The sequence below is a fragment of the Phodopus roborovskii genome, unplaced genomic scaffold, assembly GCF_943737965.1.
Source record: "Phodopus roborovskii unplaced genomic scaffold, PHOROB, whole genome shotgun sequence".
In the NCBI taxonomy this organism is placed as follows: Eukaryota; Metazoa; Chordata; class Mammalia; order Rodentia; family Cricetidae; genus Phodopus; species Phodopus roborovskii.
In genome coordinates this window covers 387919-407508 of record NW_026126470.1, presented here as the reverse complement: position 1 = coordinate 407508, position 19590 = coordinate 387919, and the positions used below count along the sequence as shown (strand labels likewise).

At 43.1% G+C, this 19590-nt stretch overlaps 2 protein-coding genes across 3 annotated transcripts in view; both read right to left on the bottom strand.

Moving 5' to 3' along the window:
• Positions 1-9838, bottom strand: part of Zbtb11 (zinc finger and BTB domain containing 11) — a 28676-nt gene extending 18838 nt beyond the window's left edge. For both annotated transcript variants that reach the window (XM_051191683.1, XM_051191684.1), the window contains exons 1-3: positions 9295-9838; positions 4081-4316; positions 2373-2604 (exon numbers count right to left, since the gene is read on the bottom strand). In XM_051191683.1, coding sequence (XP_051047640.1) covers positions 2373-2604; positions 4081-4316; positions 9295-9604 — 778 coding nt within the window. In that variant the 5' untranslated portion in view covers positions 9605-9838. The remainder of the gene's footprint in view (positions 1-2372; positions 2605-4080; positions 4317-9294) is intronic.
• Positions 9839-12081: 2243 nt separating this feature from the next.
• Rpl24 (ribosomal protein L24) lies at positions 12082-17089 on the bottom strand. Its single transcript, XM_051191682.1, has 6 exons — positions 16954-17089; positions 16772-16847; positions 16284-16394; positions 13655-13791; positions 13142-13205; positions 12082-12197 (listed from the first exon to the last, which is right to left on the bottom strand). The coding sequence occupies exons 1-6, from the start codon at positions 16956-16958 to the stop codon at positions 12117-12119; spliced, it is 474 nt and encodes a 157-aa protein (XP_051047639.1). The 5' UTR covers positions 16959-17089; the 3' UTR covers positions 12082-12116.
• Positions 17090-19590: the final 2501 nt, after the last annotated feature.

Below are 19590 nucleotides of genomic sequence, written 5' to 3'. Positions count from 1 at the left end.
GCTATTAGGAGGACCTTCAACAAATATCAACATAACTTCATGATAAAAGCTCCAAATAAACTAGGAATGAAAGAAACATACCTCAACATAATAAAGGCTACCTGTAAGGATATTACGCTGGCCTGCCCCTGTCACCTGGCAGAATGCACTCAGGCAGTACTCTGCCCAGGGTTCCATGAGTATTAGTCTGCAGGCAGGAGTAAAGGACCCCTTTAAAAGTCAGACCCCTGCCCACTTATGTTCTCTTTTGCTTTCTCTTTTGCTCTTCCTCTCTCCTGCTTTCGGTTGACCACCAGCTACCCCCTTCTTCTTCTCTCTTCCTCTCTCCCCTTCTGTTCCAGGTGCCTCCATGTCTCTTCCCTTTCTAAATAAACTCCTCATTTAAGCTCTATCTGCCTGGCGTGTTATTCCCTCCACCTAGATGCCTCGGTCACCCTCACCTGCTATGGAACCTGCTATGCTCTCCTATGTGGCCCTTTCCTTGGGACCCCACTCACTTGGGACCACCCCCCCCCAGCTTTTATTTCTATAACTATAGCAAAAGAACAACACTATCTACAACAAACTTATAGCCAACATCATACAAAAGGGAGGCTATCTGGGCACTGACTGTTCTTTCAGAGGACACAGGTTCAGTTCCCACATATTGACTCATAGCCGTCTGTAACTCCAGTTCCAGGGGACCCGACACTCTCATCCAGTCATACATGAGGCAAAGCACATAAAACAAACAAACAAAAACAAACAAAAAACTAAAAAACCATTGGAGACTCTTAGAATAAACACTTTCAGAAAAGCAGCAGGATGGATGGACGGACACACTATTAAGTCGGTGGGTTTCTATATACCAATGACAAATCTGCCAAGAAATTAGAGAGAAAACTTCATTAATTATCGTTTTCTAAGCAAAACCAAAAACTAGACCTCTACAATTAAAACTTCAAGAGAAGGGGAAAAAAACTAAAGACACTTAACATAGAATGGCTCTACTCTGTTCCTGTTCATAGCCTGGAAGAATACTGTGAAAATAGCTGTTAACCGAAAGCAGTACACAGATTTGACACAATCACAATGACATTCTTTACAGAACTAGAAAAGACAATCCTAAATTCACACAGAAACCACAACACCTCATAATAATCAAAGGTATACTAAGCAGGAAGAACAATGCTGCAGGTGTTATAAGACATGATCTGAAATGTTATAGAGCCATAGTAACAAAAATAATAACAAAAAAGCAAATGACTGGCATAAAAACAGACTCTTGCAACCTCAATACAGTTTAGGGGAGTAGGGGAGAGAGTATGGAAACAGGCAGATCCCTGAAATTCACCAACCTGGTCCAAATGATGAGCTTCAGGTTTGGTGACTATTGAGACTTGGCCTCAAAAAATAAAGATGGAAAGCAATAGAGAAAAGACACCTGATGCAGACAGCTATACACATATACACACTAACAAGTGCATTCACCACAGACACAAAATTATACTCACATACAAGTATAATATATAAAATCACGCTTCACAAAACAAGATATTAAGTAGGCAATTTAAAGTATTGTTTTCACTCACTACTAAGTTGCAGATTTCTCTTTCATTCCAATCCCAGAAATAACTCTACTACATACAATTCCTTGACCTAAGAGGCAGTGCTAAAAAAAAAAAAAAAAAAAAAATCACAGCTTAGCTAGGCAGTGATGCTGCATGCCTTTAAACCCAGCACTCGGAGGCATAGGCAGGCAGATCTCAAGGGCAGCCTGGTCTACAGAATTCCAGGACATCCAGAACTGTTATACAGAAAAACCCTATCTTGAAAAACCAAAACCAAACAAACAAACAAGAAAGGGGGAGGGGGAAGGGCAGGGCAGAAGAGAGAAAAGGAGAGGGAAGGGAAAGGAAGGGGAGGGGAGGGGAGGAGAGAAGAGGAGAAGAGAAGAGAAGGCCTTTCTGCCAAGCATGGCTGTGCACGCACACCTTAAATCTCAGAGCTAGGAAGGCAAAGGGAAATGGGTTTCTGAGTTCAGAGCCAGCCTGGTATATAGAGTGAGTTTGAAGACAGCCAGGACTACACAGAGAAACCGTGTGTGTGTGTGTGTGTGTGTGTGTGTGTGTGTGGGGTGTGTGTGGTGTGTGTGTGTGTGTGTGTGTGTGTGTGTGTGTGTGTGTGTGTGTGTGTAATGACACAATCCCCCAAAAACAAAAAATTACAGCCTTTCCTCAATAATCTTAGAACCTTGCTTTAAAAGGATCTTTTCCATTGAGAAATCAGGCCTACATTTGACGTACATTCTGTTTGTTTGGAAGATACATACATATTTTCCTTCTAGTATATGCTTATTAATAAACAGCAAAGAGTATTAGAAAAAATCTTACCAGAAAGATCCACGACTGCCTCATGACTAGAAACGGCTCCCTTCTCAATAAAAAGATCTCGAAAATATTCACTGTTTGCTGACAGGACAGACTTATGAGCCTTATACTCTTCTCCTTCAATTAACAAGGTAACATCACAGAACTGGTTGGAGAGTCTCTGTTCATTTAGCTGTTTCAAAACTGCCTGGCAATGTTTTGGAGAAGAACGTTTTACCACTCCTTTGGTGTCAACCTGTCAAAATATGTTTGAGATTAAGAGGTGTATTCTATATCACCTATATATACCCTTAACAAAAATCCATTACTTTTTAACAAGCAAACAATTAGTTATCTGCATACTTAAGTAAAATATATTACTATTTTCTGCCTTTTTAAAAGACAGGGTCTCTATGTAGTTTTGGCTAACCTAGAATACACTATGTAGACCAAGTTGACCTAGAACTCACAGAGCTCCTCCTGCTTCTGCCTTCCAAGTGCCGGGATTAAAGGTGTGCACCACCATACCCAGCCATACTGTTTTACTTCATGCTAGCAAAAACCTATCCTACTTTTTATTGCCTCTTTCTGGTCAAAAAATGTGATGATGTGCCCGGCAGTGGTTTCACTCAGGAGGCAGAGGCAGGTGGATCTCTGTGAGTTCAAGGCCATCCTGATCTACCAGACCTAGTTCCAGGATAGGTTCCAAAGCTACAGAGAAACCCTGTTTGGGGGGGTGACAGGGTGTGTTGTGATGATGTATGAAACTGATTTAGCCTAAAACAAAACAAATGAACAAGTACGCAACCACAATCAAAAATCTAGCCACAAATTAAGGCATGGTGGCACACACTTTTACTTTAATTCTGGGAAGCAGAGGCAAGACAATTTCTGTGAGTTCTGGGACACCTTGCTTTACACAGAAAATTTGAGCACTGTCAGGGATAAAAAGACCCTGTCTCAAAAAGAACAACAACAGAAAAAAAAAAAAAAAAACTAGCAAGGAAGACAGAGATGGTAGAGTTTTTCCAAACATGTATGAAGGCCTAGGTTTGATCCCAGCACCTCATAATCCACAATCTGTGGAGCATGTTTGTACTACCAACACTGAAGGCAGGAGTATCATAACTTCAAGATCATCCTCACCTATGTAACTATTTCAAGGCCAGCCTTGACTACATGAGACCTTTTCTTAAAAATACCAATCAAGCAGAAGTCCTAGTCAGAGTAATTTGCTATGCAACCCACAGCCTAATTAAAAAAACATTCAATCGGGATGGAATTAGTTACAATGGGGATACTAATTAAGAACAAATAGGATACCATATTAATTGTCAAAAATCAGGTTCAACAAAGAGTAACAGTGTACACTTAGCTCATATAACATAGTAGGCAATTAAGATGTCTTAAATAAACTTTATTTTATAGACCAGTGTGTCTCAACCCCTTTGGAGATCAAAATACAGTGGTTGCATTATCAGATATCCTGAAGATCCAATACTTACATTACCACCCATAACAATAGTAATTATAGTTATGGAGTAGCAACAGAAACATTTTTATGGTTGGGGTCATGACAAGATGAGGAAGTACAATGAAGGGTTGCAGCATTAGAAGGTTGAGAATTGCTGCTCTAGAGAGTTTCATCACTTATAGTCAAACAATGTTGGGAAAACAGCCATCACAAGAGACCTGTAGGACTGAGAGTTAGATAGTAAGAAAGCACACTTACAAATACAAGTTCGTGTTTAGACACTGGCTTCTTTTTTGAAGACCTGGAGGCTGTGGTTGGAGGTGAAGTGAAGTTGCTCAGGTCATCCTCTGATTCATTACTTTCTTCTCCAGACTCAAGGTCCAATCCCAATTCTTCCAACATTTCTGAAGCATCTGATATTGGACGGGAGCGATCAAGCTTCTCCTGGCACTTGCTACACTGTTTTATGTAATCTTTAACTTGCTTTAGTATGCCTTCAGTCAAACAAAACAAAATCAACAACAAAATTAACATCAAGTGTAAGTGTTCTTACTTGAAAGTTTAAGAACTTTATCATTTTACATACACACACACACACACACACATATGTACATACACTAATTTATGTTCAGATGTATATATACAAAAACACTCACACCCATAAAGAATGAAGAGTAAATTTTTCAGGATTATGATTTATTTCTACACTGAGGCAGACTTTTTCTTATCAAGTATTTAACGCCTCCTAGCATGAGACGATTCCTGTCCATTTCTTTGTGTATTACAAGGCATTCATGCAATAGAATTATTATATTTTGTATAATGCTGTTTCTGTCACCTATAAACCAAATATATAGCCCACACAATCTACATTCATAAAAGTACATTCTATGTTTACACAACCACAAAATCACCTAATACATTCCTCAGTATGTACAATATATCCCTGTTTTTAAATACACAAACCAATACCCAACTGTCTCAACCTATACAAATAGTTAATATGGGTTAAGCTATATTGAGAAGTAACTTTTCAAAATTATTTTTAAAATTGCCAATATACCTCATATAGAAATGAATCTACTGGGCTGGAGAGATGGCTCAGCGTTAAGTGCTTACTGCTCTTCCAGAGGACCTGAGTCCAGTTCCCAGCCAATCAGGCAGCTCACAACTGCCAGTAATATCAACTTTAGCAGATCCCTCTTCCAGCCTCTGTGGGCACCCACATATAGCATATATACAAATAAAATTAGGTTGTTTTTTTTCTTCTTTCATGATGTGTTGATTTTTTAAAAATATATTTAAAAGGACACAGTACTCCATTTAATGCAGAGGAAAAGAACAGATTTTACTTGCATAGAGTCAAGGCCAAGGGAACCATAGATTTTCTTTAAAAAAAAAAAAAAGAGGGCTCAGCAGCTAAGAGCACTGGCTACTCTTTCAGAGGTCAATTTTCAGCAACCACATGATGGCTCACAACCATCTGTAATGAGATCTGATGCCTTCTTCTGGCATGCAAGCAAAACATGCAGACAGAACACTGTAAACAAAATAAATTTAAAAAAAAAACTACTTCAAGGGATGATTACAAGCATAACACACATTATAAAATATATGAGCTTTGTTTATTTAGTCTGGAACTGCATTCTCAAAGCAATATCTCATGTGAAAACATTAACATGTCCTAACTTGAAAACATCTGATTTAGAAAATGTATAGTCCAGCCTGGCAAAGATAGTCCATTGTCTCAAACAATCAAACCAACAAACAAAACTATTCCTAAGCACTTCATTCAGGTATGATGTATATACTTATCTAACAAGACAGTATCAACAGTTTCTTGCTCTAGAACAGGGTTTTTGTCAGTTTTTGAGACAGGGTCTGGCTATCCTGGAACTTACTATGTAGATCAAGCTGGCCTGGAACTCAGAGATCCATCTGCCTTTGCTTCCCAAATGATGGGATTTAAAGTGTGCACCACTATGCCTGGTCAGGGTTTTTGAACCCTAGTAATATAAATGCTTCAATTTATGATGGGATTATAACCCCCATAACCTCATTGTGAATTGAAAATACCCGTGTTTTTTTGTTTGTTTGTTTTTGTTTTTGGTTTTTTTTTTTTTTTGAGATAGGGTTTCTTTGTGGCTTTGGAGGCTGTCCTGGAACTTGCTATGGTAGATGAGGCTGGTCTCAGAACTCACAAAGATCCACCTGCCTCTGCCTCTTGAGTGTTGGGGGATTAAAGGCGTGCACCACCACTGCCTGGCACCCAATCTATCAAACATCACAGCTTTGTAGTGCATTGTAAAGTATCTGATGTTTACCAGTTTTCACCTGACTAGGAATTTTGATTCCTGTTGCATGCATAGAAAGGTTTTATTAACAGATTTCACCAAAGGGGGGAAAATCAAAATTCATACAGCAGAGCTAAGTAGCACATGAAATTAGTAAAGTAAGACACTGATAGTCTAGACAGGCTCTCACTGGATTAACTCTGGCTAGCCTCAAACTCACTATAATATAGACCAGGCTACCTCTGCCTCTCAAGTGGTGGAATTTGTTACCTTTAGAATTGTCTAACATGTTTTAACATATCTAACCTTTAGCAATTATCTGCCCAAACCAAAACTGAACAAAATGCATCTATGACTAGCTTTACTCTTCATTACTCTATCTCCTTGGAAACTTAATTCACATTTCTTGGGGGATAGAATTAAGACCAGTCCTCCCTATGTTGTTCTGGCACTAAGTATGTAGATCAGGCTGGCCTCCACTTTGCAGTGATCCTCTGACCTCTGCCTCTGTAACAATGGGATTGCTGGCTTAATTCAGGTTTTTTTTTTCCCTTTATATTTGTTTGTTTTTAGAGACAGGGTTCTCTGTGTAGCCCTGGCTGTCCTGGAACTCTCTCTGTAGACCAAGATAGCATCAAACTTAAAGATCTGCCTACTTCTGCCTCCCAAATGCTGGGATTAAAGGCTGGAAAGATGGCTAGCAGTTCAGAGCACTTGTTCTTGCAGAGGACCAATGATTCCCAGTACCCCCTGGTAGCTCACAATCATCCAGTACTCCAGTTCCAAGAGATCTAATACATTTTTTACCTCTGTGGGTACTAGTGGGCACACAAACATACAACCAAAAACACCCAAACACATAAAATAATCTTTAAAAAAATTAAATGAGAATAAAATAAATGCATGGGAATAAAATAACTCTGGACTGTTTGTTATGCACAAGGGAATTCTCTAAGGCCCTTGCTGCTCATCCTGAGCAACAGGTACAAAAGTCTGATCTCCTTGTGGCCTGCATGTATACACACACATTTAAAACATTTATCTGAAAAAAAACGAAACAAAACAAAACAAAACAAAACAACAATAACAAAAAATTTATTAATTTGGCCAGGTGGTTGTGGTGCACGCCTGTAATCCCAGTACTTGGGCAGTAGAGGCAGGCAGATCTCTGTGAATCCAATGCCAACCTGTTCTTCAGAAAATTCCAGGGCAGCCAGGGGCTACACAGAGAAACCTTCTAGGAAAAACAAAGCAAACAAAAATTAGAGGGACTGTAAAGATGGCTCAGTAGTTAAGGTACTTGTTCTCTCTTGAGAGGACCAGAGCTTGATTCCCTGGACCCATCATATGGTGACTCCCAACCATCTATAACCCCAGTTACAGGGAATCCAACTCGGTATTCATGTAGTGTACACACACGAATACAGGCAAAAGATTGATAAACAGAAATCTAAAAAAGCTTAAAAATATATAACCTAACACTATAAGCCAAAATTGCTTTACTCCCAGGTGAAGTCATCACGATTCATATATCAATTTCTCCAAAGCTATGCTAAGAATGGCATAATTCTTCCTAATAAAATCCAATAAACTATTAGTCTTAATTGAGCAGTCAATATATAGAAATTTTGTATAAATTTCAGGGAAAGATGTTAAAAAGTCAAGGATACCTTTAATCCCAGCAGTCTCCTAAGTAGCAGAGGCAAGAGGAGCTCTGTGAGTTTTAGGATATGATACACAATAGAGTTCCAAGCCAGCCAGCATGTTACAGTGAAGACACCTCAAAAAAAGGAGGGAGTGGGGACTGGAGAGATAGCTCTTTGATTAAGAATACTTGCTGTTCTTACCAAAGACTCCAGTTCAATTCTCAGCACCCACATGTTGGCTCACAACCTTCTGTAACTCCAGTTCTAGGAAATCCAATGCCCTCCCCTGACCTCTGTAGGCAACTGGCACACACGTCATGCACATGCATATATAAAGTGAAAATATTCATATACATAAAACCATTTTTAAAATTAAAAAGAAAAACAAGGTTTTCTCCCATTATGAGTTTCCCAGGGTATCAAGAAGCATTAGGGGTATTATTTTCTGGCCCCAAAATAATCACTTAAATCAGGTCTGTTTTTTTTTTTTTTTTTTTTTTTTGTGGGGGGGGGGGCTCTGGTGGCACAGGTTTGTAATCACAGCTACTGAGGCATTCAAGGCCAGCCTAGGTAACAGTGAAATTTTTCCTCAAGTAGTTAAATAGTCAGTGAATCACTGTAACTCTTATCGTTTCTCAACATACATAGTGTCTCATATCTCAGTCCCTGGGGCCGTTTTGGCAAAATCAAAAGAGCATTAAAATAGGCCGGGTGTGTTAACACACCTTTAGTCCCGGCAGTGTACCCGGAGAGTTCTATGAGTTCAAGGCCAGCATGGTCTACAGAGTGAGATCCAGGATAGCTAAGGCTGTTACACAGAGAAACCCTGTCTCAAAACACACACACGCACACGCGAATATTAGGAAACAGGATCCGATATCATCGTGATTGGTAAACCATGGAGATTATTATACTCAGAAAAAAAAAAAAAAAAACCAAATGTCCAAAGTGGCATAATTCTTCCTAATAAAATCTCTTATGATGGTGTGTCTTGTCCCTTCCCCCATCTAACAGTCTTTACGGCTACCTAATCCTCTAACTGCCTCATTCCTTTTTTTTATGTCGCAGTTTCAGAACCAGAGAAATCCGGGCAAGGGGATCCAGAGATTCCCAGGCCAAAACCCGAGCGGCAATCACTGAGGACAGCAGGCCGGGGATTAGACGGGCCATCCGGGCTGCGGAGAGGGTCTGGGCCTCTGCCTCGGGACCTCCCACTCCTCCCCAGGGGCCTGAGGAGGCGGGCCCAGAGTGGCCGCGCCACACCCTCCCTCGGCTGGCCCTGCCCCGGGGGAAGCCCCCTAAGCCACACCCCGGGCGAGGGTCCGCCCCCAGCCACCCGGGCCTCCTTCCTGTGGGGAAGTGCGGCTGCTTTCGCGTCCCCTACCCGCTCGCCTCGGTCCCGCGGCCGCTGCGCAGCCGAACGCCAGCCGGCCAGGGGGCCTGGCGTCCGAGACCTCGGGCTCGCGAGTGCGCACGCAGGCCCGGTGGCGGGCCGCGGCCCGCAAGCCCGCCGCCCGGGCCGGAGCTCTCACCTCGCCACCAGTAGGTCTTGGACAGGTCGTGCCAGGTCTGATGCCGGGTGTGGTGGGTGCCTCCAGGGCCCAGGTGTGCCGCCTCTATGAGGCCCTGGCGCCGCTCCGGCTGCAGCACGACTTCCAGCTCCGCGAAGGTCTTGCGGTGCCGCTGCCGCCGCTGGTAGTACAAAGTCCCGCCGCGCACAACGTAGCAGGCGGCAGCCTTGCGGATTTTACGCTTGACATTGCCCTCGGTGCCCGGTGCATAAGGCTCACGTTCGTTCGTCAGATAGCGCAGGATGGCCCGATAGCTTTCCTCGCTTGACATCGCTGAAGGCAGCGCCCTCAGGGCGCCTGTCAGCGGCAGGGAAAGGCAGACAGCGCGCTGGCTCCGTAGAGATGCAACCGCAGCGGCGACACTGTTCCGGAGGAACGCCTACGCCTCGGGTGGGCGCTCTTCGAGGGCGCCCGCAGCGCCGAGGAAGAACCGACGGCTTGGTAACCAGGGGGAACTGCACTGCTGCAGCGCGCGGGATCCGCTGCCGACTGACAAAATGGCTGCTGCACCACCGGAAGTGACGCACGTGCAAGGCGTGGCCTAGGGCCTGATTGGAGCGCTCTGGATTTCTGGGTCTGAGAGCAGCCGGCGGAGTGACGTCAACTCTGCGGGAGGACATTTTGGAAGAGGGTACGCTCTTTCTGGCAGATACAAGAGTCTTCCGCAGACATCTTAAGTCCTGGCAGGGTTTTTTTTTTTTTTTTTTCCTTCCTTTTCCCACGCTCGCTGAGAAGCCACGTGTTTGAGCTGTTGGGTGTTTGTTGCCCAGACTGAGACCCTTACCCAGAAGGGAGGAGACCGTTTTTTGTCTACTCCGAGACTCGGTATACTTGATTCCGTCAATTTTGAAACTGTAGCAATCGTTTGCCACTGGAATGGCTCTGGGCCAAAGGTAGTCGCAGTATTATCAAGCGTGAAGTGTCTCAATGTTAACGAATTTATCCTTTTAAAAGTATCTCCAAACTACCCAACGAGTCGTAAGATTTTTCTAGAATCGGAATGGAAAGATGGCTCAGCCGTTAAAGGCTAGGCTCACAACCAAAAGCATAAGGGTATTCCTCGAGTCATTACCATGGTGATGACTATGCAGTTCCAGATTATTTAAATGAATAAATTAACATGAAGAGGCAACCTGGATTACCCTTCCTGGTCGTAGTCTGCTGTGCTCTTGGAATGCCTAGACACTTGCTGCGCTTTGCTGAATTGGAAGGTTCCAGGCTTCCCAACTCATTTTTTCGGCCTGGAGGATACTGACCTATGAGGGGTTTACACCTTTATCGGATCTCAGGTGAGGAGCAAAGGAGGTGTTTAGGGTTTCTCCTGCTATAGTGGAAATGAAGAGAGCATCATTCCCAGGCCCATATCGTGATGCAGGTATGCAAACTCCTTCGAGGAATTTGGTCTGTAGAGGGTGTGGCCTTGCGACTCTAATCTACCTTAAAAACCTTAGCAAGATTTTTTAATAAATCTTGAGAATACTGGGAAAATGAGGTAGCAAATCTAAGACCCAATTAATTTACTTTCAGAAAAGCCCTCACCTGGTAACCATTTGGAGGTAACAAAAATTGTGAGATTGAAATTTCTTCCTCAGGGAAGTCAGTTTGATTGCCTTGTTCAATTATGTCCTAGCAAAAAAAAAAAATCTGCATTCCATGTGTTAGACCATTTTTTATGCAAATCAATGGCTAGTTGGGAGAAACATCATGTTACTTGGCTGGGCTCAAACCTTACCGATCCTACCTCAGATTCTTGAACGCTTGCTTCACTTTTACCAACTCAAATTCATTACATAGCTAAGGTGACTTTGAACTTGTGAAAATTTAAAACCTGGTATGGCTTTCTTATTCTCTAGTTCAGGAAACAAGTGCAACATACCAAAGTAAGCAACACTGACCTGGTGGCATGAGCATTTAATGCTAACACTTTTTAACAAACACTGGAGTAGACATCTTACCTTTCTCAAAAAATATCAGGTTATGGTACCACTGGACTTTAATCCCAGTACCGATGAGGTAGGTTAATCTCTGGGAATTCCATCCAGGACAGCCAGAATGACTAGACTCAACCACAAAAACAGCCCAGTGTATTGGCGCACTCCTACATACAATCTTGACACTAAAGGGGCAAGACAATCTTGAAGTTCCTGCTGTTTTCAATCTTAAAAACTATACAGTGGTTTTCAGTGAATATCACCGTGGAAGAACAAATTAGTGGTTTTAAACTCCTTATAGCCAAGGATAGCTGAGGTACTAATCAAAAGAAGGTAAACCCAGCTGGGCAGTGTTGAGGACTTTAACCCCAGCAGGATTCTACAAAGCTACAGAGAAGTGCTGTCTTTTAGAAACAAAGCAAACAGAAGCCAGCCTGGTCTACAGAACAGAGATCCAGAACAGCCTTCAAAGGCGTTAAAAACCTCATAGTTCACAACAGTATCATTTTGCATGACTTCCCCCGCCCCCCCCCCAAGACAAGTTTCTCTGTATTGCTTTGGAGGCTATCCTGGAACTAGCTGTGTTGACCAGGCTGGCCTTGAATTTATGAGATTTGCCTGCCTCTGCCTCCTAAGTACTGGGATTAAGATTTAAAATGTGAGACTATGGCCAATAAGAAATGGAACATTTTTAGATAGGTATTGAATATAGGAACTCAGGCAAGCTAAACATACAGTCGGTGGCTGTATCATTCCCTCCCCAAATACAACACTTTTTGTGGGAAAAAAAAAATCAAATATCAAAACAACATCTAGCAGTTAGATCTTTATTTGAAACTCCAATCTACCAAGTTAGCGTTTTCCACCAACTCGGGGAGCGGAGACCTTCACAGGCTTCACAATCTTTTGTTTAGGTGCTGCTTTTGTAGGGGCCTGTAAAAAAAAAAGTTCACTGACTTAATTTAACTGCATTATTACCAACTTCAAAGTAACCTATGATTAAAGTTCATTTCCACCATATATAATAGACACTATCACAGATTGGACAGTAAGTTAACTACGAAGTGTGGGACCCTGAATTTGTTAGTAAAAATGGGATAGTTCTGAAGGACATTCTGGCTGGCTTTGAACTCTTCCTGTCTCCACTAGGACTAGAGTCACACTACGTACTATACACAGCCACTTAAGAATATCTTGGGTGGGGCACACCACAGCAAGCATGTAGGCAACTTGTGGGAATTAGCTCTACTACATAGGGTACTTAAAGATCAAACTCAGGTCACCGGGCTCTGCAACAAGTGCCTTTACGTACTGAGCCATCCTGTTGACCCAGAATGATTTTTTATTACACTTGAGGGAGCAGGTTCTTACATGACACATGTTAAAGTCAGAGTACAACTCACAGTATTGGTTCTTTCATCTTGTCTGTCCCCATGGCTAAATTAGGGTTGGTAGCAAATGCCTTTACAGGCGCAACCATCTGCCCACTCAAGAACGAAAAACTTAACTTTTCTGGCCTTAAATCTTTCAACCAATTGAAAATTATGTGTAAACTCACTGTACTGATAAACAGTGTAAAATTACTTCAAACAAAGCCTAAAAAACTCAAAAGCCTAGCTGTGCACAAGGGACCATGCCCTAATGCTAGCTAGGCAGCAGGACTGCCTATCCTTCAATTGAGAAGTCTTTTTCATAGTTCTAAGCCAGACTTGTTTTATTATAGTGGCACATCTCAAAAGACTCACTAGAAACTTTGAGATATAACTACCTGGAAATTAGCTATAACCATTTCCAGTAGAAACCCACACCTGAAATTTACTAGTCCTTGTATTAAAGATAAAATTTCTTATTGTTAAGAAACCTAAGAACCCAATTACCTTGGCAGCAGCCATTGCTGTTTTCTTGGATGCCTGCTTAGCCTTTTTTGCTTCCTTGGCAGCCCTGTGGGGTCATAAGCAACATTAATTAAGCCAAAGACTTTACTCTTTAAGAACACAACTTATGGTAAAGGGCTAGAGTTTTGGACAAGCAGAACATACACATATACATATATACTCCTTCCCCATATTTGTAAATAAAATCAAAATACAGAGCCAGTCTCAATGGGACAAACCTAGTTACATAACCCTTGAGGGCTGTGGCAGGAAGACCATAAACCAAAGGCCAGAGGGGTTTCACTAGGGCAGCTTAGCAAATTAGCCGTAAGAGATCCAAAAGGTCACTTTAACATATGAAACTGTACTATGATTACTGAGTTAACAAATTATTTAAAGCATATAACTGCAATGTGCTTCTAACAACTGACAGTCTCATGAGATTAGGTTCCCATACCAGAAAAGCCATCTAGTCACCACAGTAGCTCCCATGTTCATGGTAGAGCACTGCCTTACCGGATAGCCTGCTCTCGCTGGGCTTTCCTGACTTCAGGTTTCTGATTCCTCTTGGCCATGATATCAGCAAGGGATGCACCCGTGATGGCACGCTGGAATTTGACTGCTCGGCGAGTTCTTTTCTTCTGAATTTCTTCCTACAAGGCAAAGATTATGACTGATCAACCTTACTCAATGACTTTGGAAGTGGAAATTCAAATGGCTTTTTTTCTTCCAGTGTGTATGTGTGTGTGCTGAGACAGATTTCTGTGTACTACTGCCACAAACCAGTGTTGGAATTAGGTGTGTACCATTATGCCTGGCCCCTTGGGGTCAAAGGGCTCTTAAATTTAATAACCAAGTTAACTCATGCCAATTACATGAAATAACTGCTTCCCAGGTTAGGAATTATTTTAACCTTGTATTACAAATCATGACCCCCTTTGCTACTGAAAAAGACAAAAAGCCTTGAATTTTCAGTAAGAATTGTTCACTTCAGGAGTTGGTACTTAAAAATGACTTTGAGGGTAGAGATGGCTTATCATCAGTAAGACTGGCTGCTCTGGTAGCAGGGGCCAGATGTTCTCTCACTTCTGAAGACACCAAGCACACACAGCCATCCAGGCAAACATCACACATAAAAATAAATCTAACAGCTGTTATAACAACGATTTAAACAGCCTGGCAGTGGTGACACACCCCTTTAATTGCAACACCTCGGAGGCAGAGGCAGGCTGCTCTCTGTGAGTGCAAGGCCATCCTGGACAGCCAAGGATATACAAAGAAACCCTGTGGGGGGGGGGGGGAGGGACGACACCAAAAAACCATGATTTTAGCAAGACTATTTTTGCAGACTTAAATCTACTTATGAAAAGGGCATAGGAAGAGAATACTAAAATCTATCAGAAACCCATTTGCTGTGGATTCTATACTGGAAGCCTATACTACAGTTACTGTGGGAAACAAGATCTCACAATGTAGACTGGTATTAGTGACACAGGTCTTTAATCTGAGTCTCAGACCGGCCTGGACTTCACAGGGAAACCCTGTCTCAAAAAAAAAAAAAAAAATTTTTTTTTTTTTTGCAAAGTAGAAACCCAGAATTTCTCACCCCAAATCCTTCTTAAAATAGTAAATTCTCAATTTCCCTCTCCTTACATTTCAGTCTACCAACCTGCCTAAATCTAGGACCCTCATAGAATCGAAACCACGGGATTATCCTTTTGCCCAGCCTACCTAAGACCATGAGAAAACAGATTTACAATTCATAAAAGTAGCAAAACCTATAAAGTAAAACTGACAATTTTTTATGGTTGGTGGTCACCAGGATCTGCATTAAAGGGTCACAGCATTAGGAAGGCCGAGGAGCACTGGTCTAGTCTATTTCTTCAGGCTATTTTAGCATTTCTGCAATGCTGGCCGTCTTTCACCCTTTAAAAGGCTAAATATCCCAAACCAAAAACTTGTGGTCCCTCCATGGTGAGATATGAAGCAACCACCACAAATGGAAAAATTGCACTGCTGAGTTCATGACTGTGTTTGCTGACAAAATACAGGTCTAGCAACACTGCTTTTCATCACTGAAGTATCTTTGGACACGCAACTATTTTTAAGAATCCCAAAGCAAGCCAGCAGTGGTGACAAATGCCTTTGATTCCGGTATTTGGGAGGCATCGTTCCAAGATAGTTGGGGAAACAGAAAAACCCTGTCTCAGAAAAGTCTGAATCAAAATAAACCCAAATAGACTGGGTGTTGGCATTGGATACTTTTAATCTCAGCACTTGGGAGGCATAGGCAGGTGAATCTGAGTTAGAGGCCAGTCTGGTCTAAGAGTTCCAGGACAGGCTCCAAAGCTACACAGAGAACCCTAATAAAACAAAAGTCCCAAATAGAAAACTTTCTAGTTTCAAACACTCAACCTATAGAATCCACGATCTCCTTTTTTGGAGATGGGATTTTACTTTGTAGCCTTGACTGTCCTCAAAGTCAATTCTCCTTTCAAGAGCTCAGAACCAAAATTTATTAATTTTGATGCTTTCATACTTAGAACTGCCAGATATTAAACTTTCTAAAATTTTTAGCACTTTGTCAGTTTAGTTATAGGAAAGTCAGGTCTACAGAAAAACCCTGTCTCAAACAACTAACTGAATTAACATTTTGAGTTAAAGGAAAGGTTTGCCACAGCAGCTGCATCGTCTTAGTTTAGCAGTATGACTACATCCTCACCAACACCTATCAGATCGCCACTGGGGCATCCAAACAGATCTATTGATTGAAATTAGAAATGAATCCTTATTTCCACTAACCTTGAACTATTTATTGATCCTCTTGCTCCCACCTCCCAAACACTGGAGTTCCAAGAGTGAGCCACCATGTCCACAACACATCTGCTACTATTTACTTACTGTAACACATAGCTAGACACTAGTAAGACCCAAACATGACAAGCCTCCTGACTACCTAAGCTGTAGTTCTACCAGCACACCTCTACCCATTGCAACACCACACACAAGTGTCTCGACAACCCAAACGAAACCTACGGAGGGGATCCTTTCAAACTTCAACACACAGCCCTGAGTCTGTACTATACAGGCGACGCCAGTTCTGTGACCTCAATTTTAAAAGGCTAGCAAGCTGTATTCCACTTACCGATTGTCCCTTCTTGTGTTTTCTTCTGTAGAGGACAGTCCAGTTTATCTGCCGAGGATTCCTTTTGGAAAGGAATGCGGACTCGCATTTTGCATTAAGAAACTGGAAAACCTGGGGTTAACAGATCACAAATTAGTCTCTCCTTTCATACAGAGTATGAGGCCGAGATCGAAAAACTCCTCATACAATTTCGTTCTAGTTTCTTCGTCTCAGCTCTGTGACCCAAGTGGCAGGTAACCGGGCAGCATCAAGCTCTCCCTCCACATTTCATCCTTTCTCAAGAGCAGGCGAATCTGCACTCGTTCCTAAGGGTCGGATGGCATTACATTTCGAGAAAATCTGCCTTAGCCCTGCCAGACTTAGTCCTGGAGATTTCCCTTTCCCGGGGCCGCCTGGCCCACACTCCATCTGCATGCTCCCAGGCTGCCCACCGCACACGCGGGCCCCGGCTCTTCACAGGCCAGCGGCCCGGCCTTCCGGCCTTTTACCTTCCCGTCGGTCCTGGCGTAGCGCCGCCCGTGTCCCGGGTAGATCTTGTACCCGCTGAAACTGCACAGCTCGACCCTGTAAGGGAAACCCAAAGCCCGTTAGGCTGTGCGCTGCAAGGAAAAGCCATCCCCGGGTGCTCTGCCGCAGGATGGAGGCGGATGGGACACGGAGAGCCGCTTACTTCATGGTGACTGCTGCCGCCCGGCCCGAGGGAAGATGGCGAAGAGAAAGAAGGAATCATGGGAAAACACCTTATAGGGCCGCGGCGAGAATCTCCTCCCTAAATTCCCGTCCTTGACCGGCGCCCTGTGATGATGTCACTTCCGGGAGTCGGTTCTCGGTTTCCTAGCAACAGCTTCCTTCCAAAATTATTGACAAGACCCTGCCCTGCAAAGGTTCTGCAGACCCCAGGAGGTGGCGGTCAAGAAGACGGGCCTGGCTTCGGTTCTGGGTCATTCCGTTTCCCGCAGGCACGTGTTCTAAAGTCTAGAGCCAGCCTTTTGCAGGGACCATGGACAAAAAAGGGTGTCCCACGTGTCTTTCCTCTCTTCTAACCAAGACTGCAGACGAGTATCTCTCAAGTAAAACCTGAAGGTCACCTTATGCCTTCACCTCAGAAACAAAATTAAATCGTAGTAGCTGACAGGATGGCCCAGAGATAGCGCGAGTGGTGCGCGAAACCCTGAGTTAAATCTTCAACTTCAGGGAAAAAAATTTTTTTTTACAAGTAATGTGCTTTGACCCAGGCAAGGTGGCTCAAGGTTTTTAATCCCAGCTCCCTACCCCGCCCCCGCCCCGCAGTCCGGTCTGCATAGCAAGAGAGTGCCCGGGCTACACAGTGAGACCCTGTATCAAAAGCTACAAAGCCGGGCATTGGTGATGCACGCCTTTAGTCCCAGCACTCTGGAGGCGGAGGCAGGCGCATCTCTGGGAGTTCGAATTCAGTCTGGTCTACAAAGAGAGTTCCAGAAAACCAGGGCTCTTACACAGAGAAACCCTGTCTCAGAAAACCACAAACAACAAAAGTTGATATATCATGGAGTCTAGGATTTACCTTAAAATAACTTGAGAGGTTTACAGGTAGAGGGATGTGTGAAGAACTGATTGGCCAAGAGTGGGTATTATCTCATTCTGCACCCATCAAAATTAGCCTATTGTCTTTTCCGCCAATGGCAGATGGAGTTCTGTCTGTCTGTCTGTCTCTCTCTCTCTCTCTGTCTCTCTCCCTCCCTCCCTCTCTCCCTCTCCCTCTCTCCGTCCTTCCCTCTCTTCTCTCTCCCTTCCCTCCCCAACTCCCCTTCCCCAATAAAACTTCATTCTTCCCATGTTAAAAAAAAAAAAAAATTAGCCTATTGTGGTGGAGTATAAGAACAGTGGTTACTGTTACTTGGAAGTGGGATTGGTAAGGAGCACACTTTGTCTGTTAATGGTAACATTCTATATTTGGGTTGATTTGGATTAAATGCAGTTTGTTTAAACTTTGGAAATGTTCCTTACAATTTGTTCGTTGCACTGTATATAAATTTTACTTCTGTGTTATAAGGGGTCTCTTAGTTCTCTTCTGGAACTAAGAATCCTGTCGGGAGACCCAGGTTAAACAGTCTATTTAACCTTGCAAAGCAAGCACTCCAAAGACAGATTGGTGCTGAGGACAATAGAGGAGGGGGTGTGGGGGAGTTTTCAGCCCAGCCAGCTTTGCCTTGGAAGATGTAAAGACAGTTTTATGAATATTTATGAGGTTACTGGCATATTCATGAGGACAGTAACACTTCCCTCCTGTCATGGAAGACGGGACCTCCCTTTTATGGATTTCCCCTCCCCTGTTCGCCTGGAAATGCCCACAGGAATGGGGATGGCAGCAATGAGTGAACATGCACACCCTTCCTCAGTGTACATGTGTATCCTGTGTGGCAGGAACAGTCTCTTGACCATGAGACATAGCAATAAGACCCAGCTGAGATTTTCTTGGTTGTCCTATATCTAATTCTTAGAGAAAGTTTTGAGATGTATTTATTTTATGTGTAAGAGTGTATTGCCTGCATGTGTGTCTGTGTACCATGTCCCTGCAATGCCAATGAAGGCCCGAAGAGGACGCTGACTTGGTGTTTCAGATAGTTGGAGCCACCATGTGGGAATCCAACCCATGTCCATCAGAAGAACCCATGTCCATCAATGCTCTCAGCTGCGGAGCCATCTTTTCAGGCCCCTTTTCTTTTATTATTTATTTTATTTTGAGACAGGGTCTCTCTGTGTGTCCTGGGCTCCATGGATCAGAATAGCCTTCAACTTACAGGGATCCACCTGCCTCTGCCTCCTAAATGCTGGGATCAAAGGTATGCACCACCAAACCAAGCACCCATCCCCCCTTTTTTAAAACTACAAAAGGTTCCATGATTGATCTCATATCTGTCAGTAAAACATTTTCTTATGTGTTTGTTTGTTTGTTTGTTGCAAGGACTCTTTACATAGTCCTGGCTGTCCTGGAACTCACAGAGATCTGCCCGTTTCTGCCTCCTTAGTGCTGGGATTAAAGTCTTTCACCACCATGCCTGGTTCATTTTTTAATTTTTTTTTTCATTTTTTAAATTTAGGTTTTAGTGCTGGGCGTTGGTGGTGCATGCCTTTAGTCCTAGCACTTGAGAGGTAGAGGCAGGCGGATCTCTGTGAGTTTGAGGCCAGCCTGGTCTACAGAGCTAGTTCTAGGACAGGCTCCAAAGCAATACAGAGAAACCCTGTCTCGAAAAACCAAAACCAAAAAAAAAAAAAATTAAGTTTTAGTAAGAAAGTTGGCATCAAAGAGATCAGAGCTTTGGTGGTT

What these genes read in the sequence shown, in the direction of transcription:
- Rpl24 (XM_051191682.1), bottom strand. An exon ending in CAGCGAGAGCAGGCTATCCG is followed by an intron (nt 13,206 to 13,654) that starts GTAAGGCAGTGC and finishes ATGACCCCACAG; the next exon opens with GGCTGCCAAGGAAGCAAAAA. An exon ending in CAGCAATGGCTGCTGCCAAG is followed by an intron (nt 12,198 to 13,141) that starts GTAATTGGGTTC and finishes TTTTTTTTACAG; the next exon opens with GCCCCTACAAAAGCAGCACC.